General features: G+C 48.6%; 1 protein-coding gene across 2 annotated transcripts in view; it reads left to right on the top strand.

Annotated features, from left to right (window-relative positions):
- SLC12A2 (solute carrier family 12 member 2) overlaps positions 1-19,356 on the top strand; it is a 908,845-nt gene that overhangs the window by 120,686 nt on the left and 768,803 nt on the right. For both annotated transcript variants that reach the window (XM_069625621.1, XM_069625620.1), the window contains exon 2: positions 10,122-10,241. In XM_069625621.1, coding sequence (XP_069481722.1) covers positions 10,122-10,241 — 120 coding nt within the window. The remainder of the gene's footprint in view (positions 1-10,121; positions 10,242-19,356) is intronic.

Consider the following 19,356-nt stretch of genomic DNA (forward strand, 5'->3'; position numbering starts at 1 on the left):
GCCCTGTATTTTAACTGCAAGGTTCACTAGGTATGACTGGTAGTTTTCCTGTAGGACCCGTTCGGCATGCCTGGACACCACCACGCCCAAGTAAGTGAACTTAGATTGGGCCCATGCGAATCCCATGGTATCAGGAGGCGGAAGAGTGCTAGGAGTGAGCGGGAAAAGGGTTGATTTGGAGCAGTTTACCGTGAGACCAGAGATACGACCGAATAGGGCAACATCCTCCAGTATAGGGGCCAGGTTAATCTCAGGGGAACGGATATAAAGGAGGGCGTCATCAGCATACAGAGAGACTATATCCGAGGAGCCGGCTGTGCGCAGGCCCCTGTGGGAATGGTTCTGGCGCAGCATGTCGGCGAACGGCTCCATCGCTAAAGCAAAGATTAAGGGCGAAAGGGGACAACCCTGTCTAGTGCCCCTGGCAACGTGGAAAAGAGGGGAACAGCGGCCCTCGGTGCGGACTCTGGCCACTGGATCGGAGTAGAGTAGTTTTATCCAAGACACAAATGTGGGGCCGAATTTGCACCTGTCAAGTACCCGCCACAAGTAGTTCCATGAGACCGAGTCAAAGGCCTTTTGCATATCTAGGGCCGCGGTCACCGCATGTACATCAGGGCTTACTCTACTTATAATGCTAAATAGACGTCTCAAGTTCAAGGAGGTGGAACGGTTCGGGATAAAACCCGACTGGTCTGGGTGGATGATGTGTGGCATAAGGGAGATAAGCCGCAGAGCGAGTGCCTTAGCATATATCTTGACATCACAGTTAATCAATGAAAGCGGGCGGTAAGAGCCGCATTGGGTAGAGGGTTTGTTAGGTTTGAGCAGAACTGTGATAGTAGCTTCACGGAGTGAGGGGGGAAACCGACCCATTTCCACAGACTCCTCCCAGAGTGCCGTCAGATGGGGGAGCAGGAGCGATTTAAAGCGTTTATAGAACTCGATGGGTATACCATCCGAGCCTGGGGATTTGCCTGAAGCCAGGGAGTCCATGGCCTCCGAGAACTCCTGAGGGGTGAGCGAGCTCTCGAGGGCTCCAATAGTGGCGGGAGAGAGGGCCGAGAGGGGAAGTTTGTCAAGGTAAGCATCAATTTCGGCCGTAGTGGCAACGTCGGAGTGAGCGTACAGGGATTGATAAAAGGAGAGGAATTCAGCATTGACCTCTCCAGAGGAAGTGGCCAGCGACCCATCCGGTCTCTCAATCCCGGGAATGGATGTGGGGCCGAATTCTCGGCGAAGCAGTCTAGCCAAGAGCCGGCTGGGGCGCTCACCCTCTCCGTATCTTCTTGCCTGACCGGGGCTGTCCAGGAACTTCAGCTCGCGGTCAGCGAGCGAGCGAAAGGTGTCCAGCTCCGTGCCAATTAACGCAAGGATTTCCGGATTCGGGTCCGAGGTGTACTGGGTTTCCAACCTAGATAGTGTGGCCTCACTCCCAGCGATTTCCCTCCGGATAGTCTTAAGGATACCGTTCTCCTTGGAGAGGGCGATGCCTCTGATATAGACCTTGAAGGCCTCCCATAGTATGGCTTGCGAGGAAACTGAATCAGTGTTGATCCTGAAGAACTCCTCAATTGCCGACTCCATCTCCGAGCAAAAGACCGGGTCGAGGAGAGAGAGGGGTTTCATCCTCCAGTACCTGGCCCGATCCCGATCGAGGCCCCAGCACAGGGTGACAGTCACCGGGGAGTGGTCCGATAGGGTCCTAGGAAGAATCGCCATATTAGTCACGGTCTTAAGTAGGTCGCCAGATAACAACCATCTATCAATCCGGGAGAAGGAATCGTGAACCGAGGAGTAAAAAGAATAGGAGCGGGAGTCTGGGTATAGGAACCTCCAGGCATCAAACAAGGATAGACGAGGAAGTGAGGAGAGTGCGGTGTATGCTGCTCTAGAGAGTTGACGAGGTCTGGAACCGGATCTATCAAGATCGACATCAAATATCGTATTGAAGTCACCTCCCCAGAGTATCGGGATCAGGGGGAAACCTGCTAGGAGATTTATGAGATCAGTATAAAAGTCGGGATCATCAATGTTAGGGCCATATATATTGAGCAATACAATCTCTCTGTTTTGTAGAACACCATGGAGAAGAACGTACCTGCCCTGGGGGTCGATTAGGGTAGTAGTGGGGATAAATCTAAGGCTCCTATGAATGAGGGTCATGACCCCGCGGCTCTGGGTGGAGTATGTAGTGAAGTACCTCTGTGGGCCCCATGATCTTGCGAACTTATCACAAAACTCTGTGCGTGCATGCGTTTCCTGAAGAAACAGAACTTTAGCCCGGTGTCGTTCGGCCTGAAGTTGTAACAACCTCATCTTTTTGTGGTTTCCCAACCCCCTTACATTCCAACTCATGAACGTCAAAGGATCCTCACCAATCCCTCCATCAGTAGCCATCGAAAAACACGGGTGTATGAAAGTATGCACCCCATGGACGTCTCCCAGTGCGCGCAAATCTGTATTGCCACTGGGGGCATAGTAGTTCGTACTCAACCTTCCCTGTGAACACCAAGCTTTTTTTAACATAAAACCCCATTCCCCCCTCCCCCTCCCACATTCCTCCCCCAAACGGAGGGATGACCGCCCTATACCCCAACAGGAAAAACAAAAACAGCGGCATCAACGCCTGGGGGGCCTGTGAGGTGGCCTGGCGGTGATGCTCCGAACCGTGAGGCAGTGAACGGATAGCTGTATATGCCCGTTCTTAGTGTCCATATCCCTCTAAAGGAGGTCCCGTGAGGGCGGGGGCAGTTATGGCAAACACAATGTAAATCAATCTATCGGGGAAAGCCGACTACGTAGCATAAAACAATGTGCAGCAGACAACATAGGCAAAAGAAACACAACAAGAAAGCAACTGGCTTAATTAGGTGCAGTCAAGTGTTCTCGTCGGGATACCATAGGACAATGACAAAGTGCTGATGGGCCAAAGCAGTGCCGAAGTAGGATAGAGAGGTATCCGCTGATCGAATGTTCTAAAACAATAGTGTGCCAGTGATAGTGTTCGCTAGCAGATTGTTTCAACCAGGAAAGCGTTCGTCTATGAACCTAGAGGCTTCCTCAGGCAACGTAAAAAAATAAACACGACTGGCGTGTTCAACACGTAACTTAGCGGGATACAGCATAGAGTATTTCACCTGGAGGTCGCGTAATCTCTTCTTCACTGCAAGGAAAGTCCTGCGCTCCCGTTGTACTGCTATCGAAAAGTCCGGATAAAGATGGATCCTGGCACCACCCAGGAGGAGATCTCCCTTGGCCCTCGCCGCCCTGAGGAGAGTGTCCCGATCTCGAAAGTTTAAAAGCCTAGCAATTATCGGGCGTGGAGGCGCTCCAGGTTTTGGTTTCGCCGCGAGAGAGCGATGGGCCCTCTCGATCGCAAACTGCGGGGAGAGTTTCGGGGAGTCGAGGAGTTGAAGCAGCATACTCTCCACATAGTCCTCCATAGGTCCTTGCAGACCATCCTCCGGAACCCCGACAATGCGGAGGTTGTTGCGTCTCGAGCGAGACTCCAAGTCTTCATTTTTCTTCTCCACTTCGGCAACTCGGGTGGATAGCGTAGACACCTCTGCGCGGAGAGAACCCAGGCCGTCCTCGGCAGTGCTCACCCGCTCCTCAATCTCGGTCACTCGACCATCGGTTCTCTCCATGTGCGCCTTGATGGAGGATATCGTGCCATTCATATCGTCGAGCTTACTGTGTATAGTGGTAAACCCTTCGCGGATAAACTCCAACATTTTCTGGGAATCGGGTGGTACCGGGGTGAGTGAGGCGTCTTGTGTAGATGTCTCCCCTGCAAGGGGGGTCGGGGGTTTAGCGAACATGTTGATGGAGGATTGCTTCTTGCCGGTCCGTGTCGACATGTCGCCGATGCAGGGGTAGGCCCAGGTCGCGCCGAGCAACGGGTGTATCGGCCCGTGCGAGATCAAGGTGGCCGGCGGGAAGGATTCGGCTGAAAAACCGCGTTACGGTTGAAGGGGGGCCGCCCTATGCGTAGTCGATGGGACTCAGTATAAGGCGCTGAAGGTCGGATAGCAGACAGCACACCGCCCTGGATGGGGCAGCGGAGCGGCACGCTCAGGAGTCCGGAGAGGGAGCCGCACGCCGAGCGCGGGGCGCCCCTCCCCCACACAGTAGGCCGCACGCCGCGGGGCTCGAGTGAAGGGCCCTGGAGCCGGTTATGGGGATCAGCAGGCCGGCGGCCCCGCCCAGCACGTAGAGGTCCAAAACTCCGCAATGGAGAAGGTCCGGAGATCGAAACTCGCACAGTAGATTCCCCGTCCGGTTAATGACCCGCGCCGGGGACCAGCTTCGCGTTGTGCCGGGGCAATCAGGAGATTTTCAGCGTGAGGTTGCCGCACGGGACGGAGCGATGAATCAGGCGGCCATCTTGCTTCGAGCGCAACAGCGCCCCCCTAGCAAATGTTTACTAAGATTTCCAAGACTGATAGACTAGCAGTTGAATCTATTACAGAGAACACTGTAAAACTAGGGGTACAGATCAGTAACTTGTTTTATACCTCTCATGTGCTCCTTGGCCTGGCCAATTGTGCTTTCAAGGTCTAATTAGCTGTTGAAAAAAATAAGGCCTTGTACAGTTAAATCTAACGAGTGTGAAGGTTATCTTGGAACGTAATATGGACAGACTGCGTCTTAAGTGAGTCGTTTTTTATTTTTTAAAAAACCTGATTTAGAAAGACTGCTCTGTGACCACACAGAGCGGTCTTTCTAAATCAAACTGTCACGCCCCTGCCGCACACAAGTGCATGCAGGGGATGACCATGCTGCCAGGACCCGGAAGCGCCGTTTGGGGAGAATGGGTAAGTGTGTGTTTTGTGTGTTTGGGGAGTCTTTGGTGGGGAGGGAGCTTCTGGGGTTGAAACTACCCACCCCCACATTTCAAGCTAATCCCGCCAGAGAGGGTGGGGGTGAAGCAATGTAGTCTTTTCTCTTTTTATAGGCCGCCTAAAATTGGCCCAACAATCAGTCTTTTTGTTAGGCGACATACAGAAAGTGAAAAAATGACTTAGAACCCTAGAATGAAGGCTCCTTAAATCCTTCCCTTAACCGAATAAGACCAAACTCTTTGTCAGCAATCCCTCCCACCTCACCAAGCTCAGCCCAACTGCCAGCTGTTTAATATTGACAATCGCACCATCCACGTCTCATCATCCGTGAAGACTCGGCTTCCACTCCGATGCAACGCTTTCACTTTCCCGGCACTTCAACGCCACTGCCTGCTCTGGTGCCTATGTGACCAAACATATTAACGCCCGACAACCCTGCCTCTCAACCTACAACTACCTGAACCTTGCCAGGCCTGTTATCTGGACAAAACTGGATTATTGTAACGCCCTCCTCGGTGGTACTTTGGAGAGAAACTTAAATCAGAACCAATCCAGAACAACACCTTGAAAGCCGTGCTGGGGCTCAACAAATGTGACCAGACTGGAGAGCATTACACTGGCTCCCTGTCCCAGAACAGATCAATTTCAAGATCCTCGCCATCTCCCACTGCTGCCTTTACAATTGACCAAACCAGCCACAACCAGGCCAACTTGTTCAGCCTATGCCACAAGCCTCAGTATTCCTAAATTCAGGTGGACTAAAGCAGGAGGCTAAAGCTTCCCAATTTCTGCTGCTACTCTGGAATGCCCTTCCACCTCCTTTGAGATCAGAGCCTTCCTACACTGCCTTCTGCAAAAAACGCAAGACTTGCCTTTGTCAGAGAGCAAGGGGGGCTGTCTGTGACCAACACTTTTCAGACTGCTCATTAGCAGCATTCTTCCTGCTAACTGTTTTTGCTCCCACTCTGATGCACCTAGACGTCCAAGGGTTAAGTGCGCTATACAAATGTTAAAATAAATAGTTGGTCATCTGGGGTACATCAGCCAGATGCAGCCCTACAAATGTTAGATGGGAATGGGACAACAACTTTGCTAGACCAAACATCTCAATGCTTTCCAGTGACAATGTAACGGCAGCCCAGATTGAGAATGGTAGACTAGGCTGGATAATGCAGATTAATTTCCAGAAATGCCCACATTCCTCTCCTAGTAATCCTACCTCTCACACCAGTATAACAATTCATATGAAGTTCCTTTCTGGCTACAAACTTCCAGGAAGCACAGTCCAGGACTTTGCTCCCAGGGACTTCCCAATTCCAACCCCCATCTCATTTAAGTGTCCATAGTTCAGCGTGCAGCCTAGAGAGCAAGTAGAAGGTATTCCTCTTCCATCCCCTTTTGCATGGATTCAATGCACCCAGGCTCTCAATGACATGACATTTTCATAGTTGCATCATTCAACTTGTCGCACAAGGGTGCTAGCCTGTTACAGCATACAGAAGGATGGACATCTGGCCCATCTTGAACAACCCTGTGAGAGGGGGTCAAATGTGAGACACAGGTGGTGTTAATTGATAAAGGGTGAGACGGACGCTTAACTTTCCCTAACCTAACAAGGATTTCCCTACCTAACTAAGGCTAAATGAACTAGTGCCCAAAAGTATCTGTCCCTTACAGTAGTACATACAAAAAAATTATAAAGGAATTATTTGGCTGTTTGAATGAATGCATTTTACGTTGTATTGACTGCCCTTATGAGACCGCTTTTTTGAGCCTATCGGCACGGCTCACATCTGGCATGTATCCTGGAAGACTGCGTTCCCCTTAGATGTTGAACTGTTCGGGAGAATGTCAGACCTGCAAGCAGGATCTATGAAGGAACCATACCTGCGCTTCACCGACAGATTCTTAAGAACTGACCTGCACTTTATCCCGGAGGTGCCTACTGCATTCCATATGCATTCAGACATCCTGCCAGCATATTTCTCTAACCCGTCGACACCAACAGAGAGAGCGCTGCACACATTAGACCTTCGCAGGGTCATCTAGTTTTATATCGACCAAACTAAATCCTTCATGAGGTCGTCGCAGCTACTGGTGATATTTGGGCCCCCCCCCCCACTACCAATAAGGTATGGGCCATTTCTAAACCAGGCATCGCCATATGGACAACTACTACCATTACAAAAGCTCATGCAGATACGAACAAGCCTCTGCAGGGAGCAGTACAAGCCCATTCACTGAGAGCGATGGTAGCTTGTAGGCCGGCATCCTGCTGCTGGACATCTGCTGGGCAGCTACCTGGTCAGCTCTGCACAACTTTTGTGAAGCACTACTGCCTAGAAGGCCAGATCCACAGTGAAGTAAGAGTGGGGCGAGCAGTGCTACGCCTGTTTCAGTAAGGTGGGAATTCCGGTGGCTCTACTCCTCTATTGAGTTCAGTTTCTCCCCTGCGCCTCCTGTTAATGTTTGCTACTGCAATGTATTCTATTCAAACAATGCGAATCCATGAAAGATCCAATGCTGGAGAACGAGTGTTTTGCTTATCTTTCATGGATTCACATGCGCCTACCTTCCATCTTGAGGGTCGAAACAACAGACTACACTGAGTTTGAATCTGAACAGGGCCGCCTGGATGGAGCGTGATACTAGACTTCTCATTGGTTGGGGCCAAATGCACCCAAAAGGTCACCTATAGACTACTAAAGGAAACATTTTACAAAGAAAATGTAATTAGGTTACTGAGGATTTGCAGCCTGACGACTGGGAATAAATCAAAGCATGTGTGTTACAGGTAAGTAACATACTTCTCCTTTGCGCTTGTTTCCCCAATTAATCTATTAACTCCTACAATATATCTTTGGGATGGGGGGGAGGGAAACAACCAGATAGGAAAATACATGTATGGAAGCTTGTATTCCCTTGGTCCACCTATCGAGGACCTTTCTGTACTCTGTACTGTCTGAGGCACAGATGACTATTCTTGTGTTACAGCGGAATTGATGGGAGTTGGGGTGGGGAGCATGAGGAGGGGTGGGTTAAGGATCCATTTTAATGGTGGCTCTGACCACCACATCTACTCAAAGTCAGACCGCAAGATGAGCTTGCACACCACCTACTTTGGGTCATCTTACTTTTGAAGTTGCTTCCTTTAAGTTGCCCGATCAAAATCGAAGTCTGGTTCATGTTTTGGACAGTTACAAGGAAATATAAATATAGCAGGAATTGCAAATATGGGTCCAGGTTACAGAAACTTTGCAGCACTGCAAGTGCAAAGAGTGCACGGTATTAGCACTTGGGCAAAGTTTGCCCTATTTTTTTAAATCACTGGGTCATATTAGAAAACTATTGCACCATGACAAGTGCAGTTTGGTATGGTATAAGCACCAGGGCAAAAATTGCCCCTGTGCAAAAAGACATTTTGAATGCATGGTTAAAAAAAAAAAACACAAAGTTTGCCCTAGTGCTAATGCCATTTCGTATTAGCACTGGGGCAATCTTTGCCCTGTTGCAATAATGCAATGAAAATGTATCTTTTTTGCCCAAGGGCAATTTTTGCCCTGGTGCTTATACCATGCCAACCCACACTTGCCATGGTGAAATTGTTTTCTTATGTCCTAGTGTTATTGAAAATAGGGAAACATTTTCCCTAGTGCCTATACCATGCAAATTTTGCACTTGCACCGTGCAAAGTTTCTGTAATCTGGCCCATGGTGTCAGTATATTACTTTTATGGTTTACCTTTGTGTTGGATCTTGAAAATTAGCTGTATTAGATTACAAATACGTGCAGCTGTAAGGAGCGATGCACCCACGTACAGCCCAAACAGTAACTTCGTATCCAGTGGACTTGACTGAAGTGCAGAGCTGTACCCTCACTTATTGTAGACCTGGGGACTACAGAAATTACAAACCATTGCAAGATTGTGTATGCAAAAAAACTCTTTCCGTGTACACATTGTTTACATAACTTGTATTTCGTCTTGTAGGCAAAAAAGCAGAACGAGGACATACGAGGTGTATATTTTACCTGTGAATGGGCCACGCCCGCAAACCTGATTTTAGATTAAAATGGCAAACCGTGTCAATGGGTTTGATTGAACAGTAGCTGCGTTCTGTACAAAAATGGGGAGTACAAGTCACGAAAAGTAATGTTATGTGCAGTAAAATATATACCATTCCTAATGGAGATATTTATCAGGCATATAAACCTATAGTTTAACTTTGAAATATCCTTTTATAATCCATACTACTTTGCTTCTAGTTGTTTATCCAAACTAAGTATTTATTTGGATCTCGCAGTAATGGTAAATCCTCATGATGATGCTGTTCTGCTAGTATCACTGATACGCACACATTCTTCGAGCTGTGCGGGTGGAAGAAGGGGGCAGCATCCTCTGTGCATACAGGTTGCCGTTTTATTTTGGGAGTAGTTTTGATCCTTATTCTGTTTGGAGCACGTGTCTGCTTTTGGGGAGCAAGAGGTTTTTAGGCTGCTTATCTGTAGGGTTGCCTGTATATACAGTTGTAGCAAAGTGAATAGGTAGGCATACTACCTACTATTGCACGCTAACTCTTCACTCTAAATCCCTGCACAATGCACCCACTGTTTCTAAGATTCAAAATTGTAAAACCTATACTTTATCATAGGGTGAGTTGCCAAATTGGCATTACAACTGTAAAGAAGCAGTTTGTTATATATATATGAGCATTTTGCTACGAGAACCATACTTTCTAGGCTACAAACATGTTCAAATCTGATCCAGTGTATATTGCTCCCTGGCGGGCACCAGCTGAAACAGTTGCCTTACTCTGTAGTCAGACCTAAGCAAACTGCAATCACGAATTGCCCATTTCTACATCTGTGTTCTTTTTCCCAACCAGTGCATATACACTTCACACTTGACGTGGAAGCATTCGCTCTCCTTCCAGCACCCATCACCCCACCATTGTAGGAAGGGTGAAACACAACTACTCACCAATGTTCCCTTGCCCCATTTTAACTGCCAGTCCACGAACTGCTGTAACTGCCGTGCATCTCTTAGCATTTAATGTTTTATTCTTTGTAAACGAGTGCATGTTTTTATTGGGCTCTGACATGCCCCATTGTTTGATGGTGAGCAGCTAATCGCATTCACGCTGAGTCTTCTTAATTTGCTGCATTTTCCCAAATGTGTGACTACATTGGGAAAAAGTCATGCTGGACCTCTGTCGAGTTTAAGATTGACCACGCCCGCCAGTGCACAGCTGATTAATGTGTATATTTGGCTTTAAGGAACCATTTGAAGATGGCTTTGCAAACGGAGAAGATGGTACACCAACAGGAGAAGCTGTTACAAATCATGTTGCCGATGGCAAAGGCGCGGTGAAGTTTGGCTGGATTAAAGGTGTCTTGGTGAGTAAATTTGCTTTTGTGTTGGCCAATTTTTTAAATGTCATGTGCATTTTTGTCGTCGTCCCGTTAGAACACACTCTTGTATTTCTGATTGGTTTTTAAAATATGCATATTTTAAAAACCGATTATGTTTTCCCCAGTTAATGCACCTTTACGTTTGGAACATGCCAAAATGGCTAAATATGACTAAATGTAAACTGCTCTGTCAATGGGTTTGATTGAACTGTTTGTTTGGTGTCCCTGTTCAAGAGATTCCAAGATGTGCTTTTCAGCTTTTTCCATGTTATTCATTCCTTTTTTTGCTCTGTATTTGCATTATCAACTCGCTTGCATTACACTCTAGTGTACTGGACTCACAAATACATAAACATGTCCTGTAGCTTTGGTTTCAAACCATTGAAATAGAGTTGCAACACAACATTAAATCTGTGCCTTTAACTTTCTTGGCACACAAACGTTCAACTGGAGTCTACTTACTCTGATAGTACAGTGGTTAGATGCTCCAACAAATATATGCATTTTTAAGGGCTTACACGACCATATTGCACTTATCGGATGTTTATTAATTAAGCACTATGCCCTGAGCGGTGGGGGCATATTGCTATTGGTACCGCGGCCTGCAAGATCTGCGTGACTGTGGTACTAAATGCAGTTTTTGTTTCTGTCCCGAAACGGGACAAAAAAAAGACCAAGAAAATGGCTGCCGGGAAAGGAAAAACGGCACCTGTTTTCCTTTTCCATGGTCGCCATCGGGAGCGGGCGCGCTAGGAACAGAAGTGTTTCAAGCGCGTTCGCACCCGAAAGACAGAAGAAGGTAAGTGGGGTTGGGAGGGCGGGGGAGGTGATGGGAGAGGGAGGGAAAAGAGAAATTCGGCATACCTGAATCCCCGGCGAGGGGGACCCTTTGCTATGCAAAACACCAGAGATGTGATCTTTTCTGCTGCATTTGGCCAATCCAGGGCTCCAGGTTGGGACCATTTAAAGGTTATTTTGGCAGTGCTTTCCATCTTAAAGCGCTAATCTATAGAAGCATCCTATTTTTAAAATACCATTGGTGATACGATTTCTTAAGGGACTCGTGTTCCTGCCATCTCCTTTTCAGGTTCCGGTTTGGGACCTTAATCTTGTTCTAAAGTTTCTTATGTGTGCACCATTTGAATTGCTCAATTCATGTCCGTTAAGACCATCATTCAAAACCATCTTGTTGGTAGCTCTAACATCAGCCCGGAGGGTGATTGAGCTGCAGCCACCATCTTCTAAACCACCTTTTATGGTCTTTGGGGCAGGGGATGGGTGTGGGGGGGGGGTCAGACCTTCATTCCTACCGAAGGTCATATCAGATTTTCATTTGGTACAAAAGATGGTATTACCTACTTTCTACCCTCCATCTCATCCTTGCAAGGAAGAGGACAGGCTGCACAGACTCGACCCACGAAGGGCTGAGTTTTTACATGGCAGGGATGTCAAAGTTTCATCTGGATGACCAACTGTTTATAGGATACACTGGTCATAGGTTGGGACAGGCTATACCCAAACAGACCTTGTCCATATGGATTGGTTTAGCTATTATCGAATGCTTTAGGCTGGTCGGGAAAGATTCCCCCAAAAGGCTTGAGAGCTCATTCCACTAGGGGCATGGCCACTTCTTCTGCTCTGCAAATAGGTGTTCCTATAAAACAGTGGTGAGGCAGCCACTTGGTCTACAATTCACACTTTTACAAAGCATTACTGCCTTGATTCCACCTTAAGCCCGGATGGAAGCTTTGGGAAAGCAGTCCTACATTCCGTTCATGACAGCCATTGATTCATTGATTACAAAATTCTTATTCCCAAACACTGTTTTGGCAGTCTATCAAAAGATGAGGAATACGTGGGAGGACCCAATCCATTTGAAGAACAAGTTACTTGCCCCGAGTAATGCTCTTTCGGCTGGATGGTCCTCCCACGTATTCCTCATTGCCCCTCCCAGCCTACCTGCCAGTAGAATTACCATGTTATTGCAGCTTATGCTCCTTCAGAGTCTAGTATGGTCAAATCCGCTTTAATGCGGGTAGTTATACTTAAGAATGACACGAAAAAACACAACCAAACTGAAGCCAATGGGCGCAGCGCAATAGTGGACCGGATCGACGCACATTGCCCTCTGCCGAAAAATGTTGCTGGATATTGAGATATCAAAAGATGAGGCATGCATGGGAGGAACATCCAGTCAAAAGAATGTTAACAGGGGTAAATAACTTGTTCTTTGATATTGGTTTTGGCATTTAGGCTCAGCCCAGAATTGACTGTAGACAAAGCCTTTGCACTAACAGTGCTTCTGCTCCTCACAGTATGCTAGGTTGAAGGTTGTCCCCTTTTACCCCACTGAATATCCAACCTGCCACTTCCAGCATCGTGGCCCACTCACAGGTAAAATACCCTCCTGGGCTCCCATACCCCATACCCCAACCCTGTAATAGATATGCCCTGCCCTCTCAGCTGGGAGGCCATCCTTGTGTCACTACTGCTTCAGAGATTTTGTAGGACCAAGAAGGGGCAGTGAGGTTGCAGAGTTGGAGAGGTGCAGTGAGATGAAGGGGGGGAAAGCCAGCATCAGGCAGATTTGGAATTAATGTTTAGGAAACCAGAGAAAGCTGCTGCTACATAAAGGCAGAACCTTTTGCTCCCTACTCGTGCCGTACCTGTTCTGTGAGGCAAGATTGAAATGTCACCCATGGTACGGCTGGACTGGCAAGTCTTTTACAGACACAAATGATACCTTGTCCCTAGCACCAAAACAAGGTAATGTAGATGCACTTTTCATTTTGGAATGCTAGGGGGCATAGACTGCTTTACAGATGCAAGGTTTTTACTTTTGTTTGTTCTCACAACCTCTTTGATACAGCTGTATTAACACAGATTGATGGATTTACTACTTGCAACTTACAAAAAGAGGACTTTAGTGTGCCCAAAAACCTGCCTCTTGGTGGGTTTGAAAGTTTGTTCTTAGTGGGAGAGTCGCCTCCGAACTAATTGGTCATTCTTAATAGTTCAATTTTGAAATGTCTATTAGCTAACATATACAATACCCCAGCTCTTTAGAAACCGTGCATTGCAGAATCTTTAGCATTGTAATTAACTAGTTTGATTTTCATCCTTCAGGTTTAGTTCTGTTTTACTCAATGCCTGCTGCCCAGAAGAGCTTAATATACAACCCTCCCCCCGCTCCCCAAATTACATTCCTGGAGGATCTACCGTATGCGGTAGTTTAGCGAGGTTTACTTTGGATTACTTCCTTCCCTCTGGGTGTCATTTACATACCTTTTGAAAGTTTGAGTGTTCTCCCTACTGCTGCTGCTGCTGCTGCTAATTACCATTTAGGTCCTTTCTTTACAAATCCAATCAGGAAGTCATATTCCTGTAAATTATTTGCTACTAAGACTGTAAAAGTATTGATTTTAGTAATGGAATTACTTGGTTAAATAATTGCTTAAAAGCCTTAAGTAGCATGCACAAACAAAATAGAATAACTTACTGCAGAGATGATTTAAGGCTTACAGACTTAATCATAGGGCTGACAAACATTTGGTGTTATGTCTGGTAGTAGACTCGCAAGATCTATTGAGAATCATAGAAGATATGATTCTTCATTATAAAGTAAGAATACATTGCAATTGAATTTAAATATTAATGGAGAAAAACGTGTGGCTTTGCAACTTCATAGAGTAAAGAAGATTAGGACAAAGCTTTCAAAATTAGCGGCTACACCTAAAAAGAGCAAAAGGATGGTGAGCAGCATAACATCGAATGATGGCAAGAAATCTTGTCCACTTATTTATAAGCTTGATTACCAGGAGCAAATTGCACAGTGAAACCAGCAATATGCTAAGCGTTCTGGTATAAACATTGAGAAACATCTTATGCTGCCCTTAAAATAATATAAACGTATGGAAATATAGTTGAACCACAGAATGGGAAATGATGAACCTAGTTGGATGATTAAAAAAAATCTAGAAGGGCTAATAAACTTGGTGTTTCTTATGCAACCTGAGAAATGTGGCACTTTCTTTAAACGCCATGTTCAGTACCATGATTAGACAAGGTTGTGCACACGTCTTTGCAAGAACCTTCCTGATAACGATTTTTTGGAAGGGTAACCTTAAGATTGTAGGCTAATTGCACTGCTAGACATCGCAAGCAAAATGTTTGCATTACTTTTAATGAAGTTGAGTTTTTAAGAATATAACCTCCACCCGTTCCAGAGGGGATTTTTAGAAGGTTGTTTAATTTTACACACCGTATTCGTCTTAAAAAGATTTGCAAAGAGCACTAAGATCTGGAACTTCCTCCCTGCCCCGCCATTTTTGTTGCGTTTTCAGCCTTTGATAGGTTATGCAGGATAATGCAAATGGGGGACATTAAAATCTTGGGTGTCGAATCAGTTTAACTAAATCTAATCATACTTGCCCACACACAAATACAACTGTATGGGTCAGTTTAGATGCAGAAGGAGTGTGCTCATAGGTTACGAACAAAGCCTGGTCTAAAAATGAGGCTGTGCATTGGCCTCGATCCTTTGTTTTATATATGGTTGACTTAAAGCCAACCCTGGTGCAGGCTAATAAAGCTTCTCCTAAAATAGGCCAGCACCATGGGGTGGGTGGCCTATGCGGGGCACGTGGTCCTTTTTGGATCACTCGGAACTAGGCCTCCAGGTGGAGGAATTCTTGCAACAACAAAAAAATCACCTAGAACTAACAGCATAAAGCAAACCTAATGGCCATCTCTATCAAATCAAATTGAAGCCGTTGGTGAATTTCTATGTGAATTGTCATACTCCTACGTCCCGTCCCCTTGCCTCTATACTTATGGAACATCTCTCGGTCCTGTGGGACGGGACCGGAGCACTTTGTAAAAAGCATCCAAAGCTTTTTCCAAAAATTGGTCCCTCTTTCCTGCACAGGGCCAGGCACGCGGCCGTAACCCCGCCCATCAGTCCTTTTCTCCGCACGATCGGGGCCGGACGCACTTGCATCCTCGAAGATTTTCTTCCCTGTTTTCCTCTCGGGCTCTCGCTAGCGTTCGTTTACTAGTCTGTCTGTCTTTTAAAATAGATTTTCCAGACTGTTCATCGTGTCACTGTCGCTTTGCGAGGGCGGATCCCCATCCTCTTTGTTTAGAGTGTTTGGGTCCGGAACACCGTTGGGACTCCTGTTTTTACTGTGACTCCCTTTTGGTCCGGGCACTTCAACGTCAGTTGGAGCGGTGGGAGGAGGTGTTCGGACGAACTCCTCCTTCTCATTTTCAGGCGTTCATCGACGAGAAGAAAAAACGCCCGGTAAGTTCTTTACTTTTCAGAGCACCCCGGCCGGGGGATACCTTTCCGGGTTCCTCTCGGGCCCGGAGGGGCGTTGATCGCTCTGTTACCGGGGTTCGCCCTGAGGTGCCTATCGGGCCTAATAATTCTACCAGAGTTTTCTCTGAGGGCCTCCATAAGGGGCCTGTGTTCACCGGAGTATGCTCCGAGGCCCCTCCTGTGGGGGCTGTTTGTAGACCCAGTTCTACTGAGTCGTGGGGTACCGGAGCTTGCTCTGAGGCCGCTCTTTCGGCTTCCCTCAAAAACAAAACCGGGGTGCGCCTCGAGGCCTTGGCTGGGCTTGAGTTTACCAAACGGATGTTCGAGGCCCGTGCCGATAAGGCTTCTACCGGGCCTAGGTCCGAGGTCCCTCGTACAGAGGCTCAGGCTACCAACAGTTCTTGGGGGCCAGGCAAGGCCCTGTCGGTGAAAGCGGTCGCTCACCGTTCCCGCTCTTGTGGTGACACCAGATTTGTTGAGGGGGTAAAGAAGAAAGTTTCTTCTTTTACCGGCAGTGCCGAAGCCCTTCCTTCGAAGGCTCAGATGGCGCTTGGTATGTGGCAGAAACATTCCAGGCCTCATAGTACCGGCTCTGCCGAGGTTCCTTACGTTAAGGCTAAAATTAAGACCCCTGACCCATCGACTGGGACCCCTGCATCACTTCCTCACGTGCCGCAGTTCCCCTCAGATGAGGACAAAATGGTGGCCGTTCCTGCCACGACCACGGCGGCCATTTTAGGTGCTACGCCTACAACTACGCCATCGGCCCCTTGTGTAGGGTTCGGTCCTTTGGGTGAACCTAAGGTCCATTGTGCGCATCCTTACCGGCCGGTTTATGATTGTGCGGAAGAGGCATCCGGGCGTTCCAATGTTTCGTTGCCCGCGGGGGTGGCTCCCTTGATTTATGTGGAGGGGCCGATGTGGCACCCTTCCCCGTTACGTCCCTGGATTTGTCCACCTCATGAGAGGCCTCCTCAGGTTCCGAAACAATCCCCTGAGGACGCCTTTTTCCGTAAATTTCAAGCGCTTATGCGCACCACCCCCATAAGGGAATATTTCAAAGGGCTTTTCAAGGAGATATGTCCACCTGCGCCTCCGGCTCCACCCGTTCCGCCGGTGGTCCCGCCGGCGCCGCCCTTGCCCGTGGTGAGGGGGAGCCCTTCATTTCTGCCTTTGCCACCATTGTCCCCAGTGGACAAGGCAGTGCCTGACACGGCTCAGCAGGATAGACCTGTCAGATGACCCTCAAGGCGATCAGAACAACAAGGACCTTCCCGCTCTATCAGAGCTTTCCATGACCGGGTGCTGGACATGAGTTTCTTAGATGTTCCGGTGCACGAGGCACCCGCTCCGCAGGAGGGTGTGCTTTCTGGGGTGATCACCTTGTCTCCTTTGGAGCGTACCGGCCTGTTCTTGCAGAAGGACGTTCTGGACGAGGTCCGAAGAGTTTGGGAAAAGCCACACTCGGGACTTTTTGTCAGTAAAAAGATTGACACGAGGTACAGGCTGCATTCTTCGGAAGAAGTGGCCTTGTCTTGTCCGCCTCCCTCCTCCACAGTGATGGCTGCAGCTACGTGTCAATCCAGGCCTGCAGCATCCTCCTCTGCGATGGCTACTCAGGTCTTGGGAAAGGAGGACAAGCTCCTGGACTCCCTAGGGAGGAAAATCTTTGCCAATTCGGCCTTACAGCTCAGGCAGGCCAATGCAGAATTGAGTTTGGCGGGAGCGAACATGCGGATGTGGAGAGGTCTGTCGGAGTTTGGGGCGCACATTCCGGTCGAGAAGTTGGAAGATTTCAGAGGGGGCCTTTCCGATGCCAGGGTCTTGGCCCAGGATCTCCTGGAGGCTGCGGCTTATCACGTAGACACCTCGGCTCGGGGCCTGATGCTTGGGGTTGATACCTCGCGGCAAGCGTGGCTGCATGCCACTAAGTTTTCGAAGGAAGTGCAAGACAAGGTTCTGGACCTTCCATTCGATGGTAAGGAGCTTTTTCACTCTTCTACTGATGTAGAGCTCACCAAAACCAAAGATGGCACTCAGACGGCTAAATCATTGTCTGTTCTGGTTAAAGCTCCTTTCAAGTCCCAAATACCGTCGTCACAAAGTCGACCTTCCTCTGGTTTTAGGGGCTTCCTCGACCGCAAATCTCCACGAGTGGATACTTGGGGAATAACCGCCGCAGACAACAGCGTACGCGGTTTTTCTCCCGCTCCTCAGCCTCCTCATCAGGTTCAGGTGGCATTGCCACCGATAAGCCTGCCAAATGAGGGTTTTCCACGCTCGCACGAGACCCCGGTGGGAGGACGCATTGCGTCTCATTGGGAGGCGTGGCAGACCATCACAGAAGACAGATGGGTCTTGTCAGTCGCTCGAGCGGGCTTCCGCTTACCTTTACCCCCTACCCCTCAACCCTCCTTTTCAGCTGTCAGACTCACCCTCCCTCAAAGCCGAGGTTCAGAAACTTCTGCACCTCAGAGCTGTGGAACTCGTTCCCCTTGGGAAACGAGGGGAGGGTTTTTACTCCTGGCTGTTTACGGCGCCCAAACCCACCCAGGCTGGCCTGCGCACCATCCTAGACCTTTCCCAGTTCAATCTTTTCCTACCCCAAGAGAAATTCAAGATGATCACGCCCGGCCAGATTCGCTCTTCTTTGCAGATGGGCGATTGGCTCAGCGTGGTGGATCTTCAGGATGCGTACATGCATATCCTGATTTGGAAACCACACAGGAGATGCTTCCGCTTCTCTTTGGGAGAGCAGCACTTCCAGTTTCGGCTGCTTCCTTTTGGCCTCAGCTCGGCGCTGCATCCTCTTCACGAAGATGATGTCGGTGATTGCGGCCTATCTTCGTCTCCAGGGTATCCATGTGTATCCCTATTTGGACGACTGGCTCCTACGCAGCCCTTGTCCGTTGGCAGCAACGGGCAACCTCCAGTCTCTCCTTCAGCTCCTGTTCCATCTTGGGCTGTCGGTGAACTGGCGGAAATCCTCTGACTGTCTCACAGGACCTGACTTTCCTGGGTTTTCGTTGGAACACGATCGACTGCCGAGTGTATCTGACCGGGGACAGAATGTCGGATCTGTTGGCCACGTGTCAGATGTTTGCGCAGCTGGAGAGCATGTCGGCCTGGTGGTTCCAGAGGCTTCTGGGCCTCATGGCTTTGGCTCTTCCTCTTGCTCGTCTCAGAATGAGACGGACCCAGATGGCTCTTAGGTGTTCCTGGCGTCAGGCTGTGGACCCGGATTCCAAGCGGATAATAATTCCGGATTCCATGAGAGTGGACCTGGACTGGTGGTCACCTCTCAGCAACCTGTCAGTGGGCGCGGGGTTTCAGGACCCAGCCCCCATGGTGACGATCACAACGGACTCCTCCCTTTTGGGGTGGGGTGCGACGTTAGATCTTCTTCAGGTCTCAGACCTCTGGTCGCCTCAGGACAAGCTCCTGCACATAAATCATTTGGAGCTTCTGGCGCTCAAGGCGTTCAGACCGCTCCTTGTCGTCAAGGTGGTCCGCATAAGAGCGGACAATGGGGTATCAATGTATTACATAAACAACCAAGGGGGAACAAAGTCTCCCCCTCTCGTGGACCTGTCCATCCAGATTTGGGAGTGGGCCATGCTTCATGGGGTCTGGCTGCTGGCAGTGCACATTCCGGGCCAGCTGAATGTCACTGCGGATGCCCTCAGCCGGTGGACAGTGGTCAGCTACGAGTGGGAGTTGAAGGCGGAGATCCTCTCATGGATTTTCTTGCATTGGGGCACACCAGAGGTGGACCTCTTC

Source organism: Ambystoma mexicanum, chromosome 6p (genome assembly GCF_040938575.1).
Source record: "Ambystoma mexicanum isolate Mex_15411 chromosome 6p, UKY_AmexF1_1, whole genome shotgun sequence".
NCBI lineage: Eukaryota > Metazoa > Chordata > Amphibia > Caudata > Ambystomatidae > Ambystoma > Ambystoma mexicanum.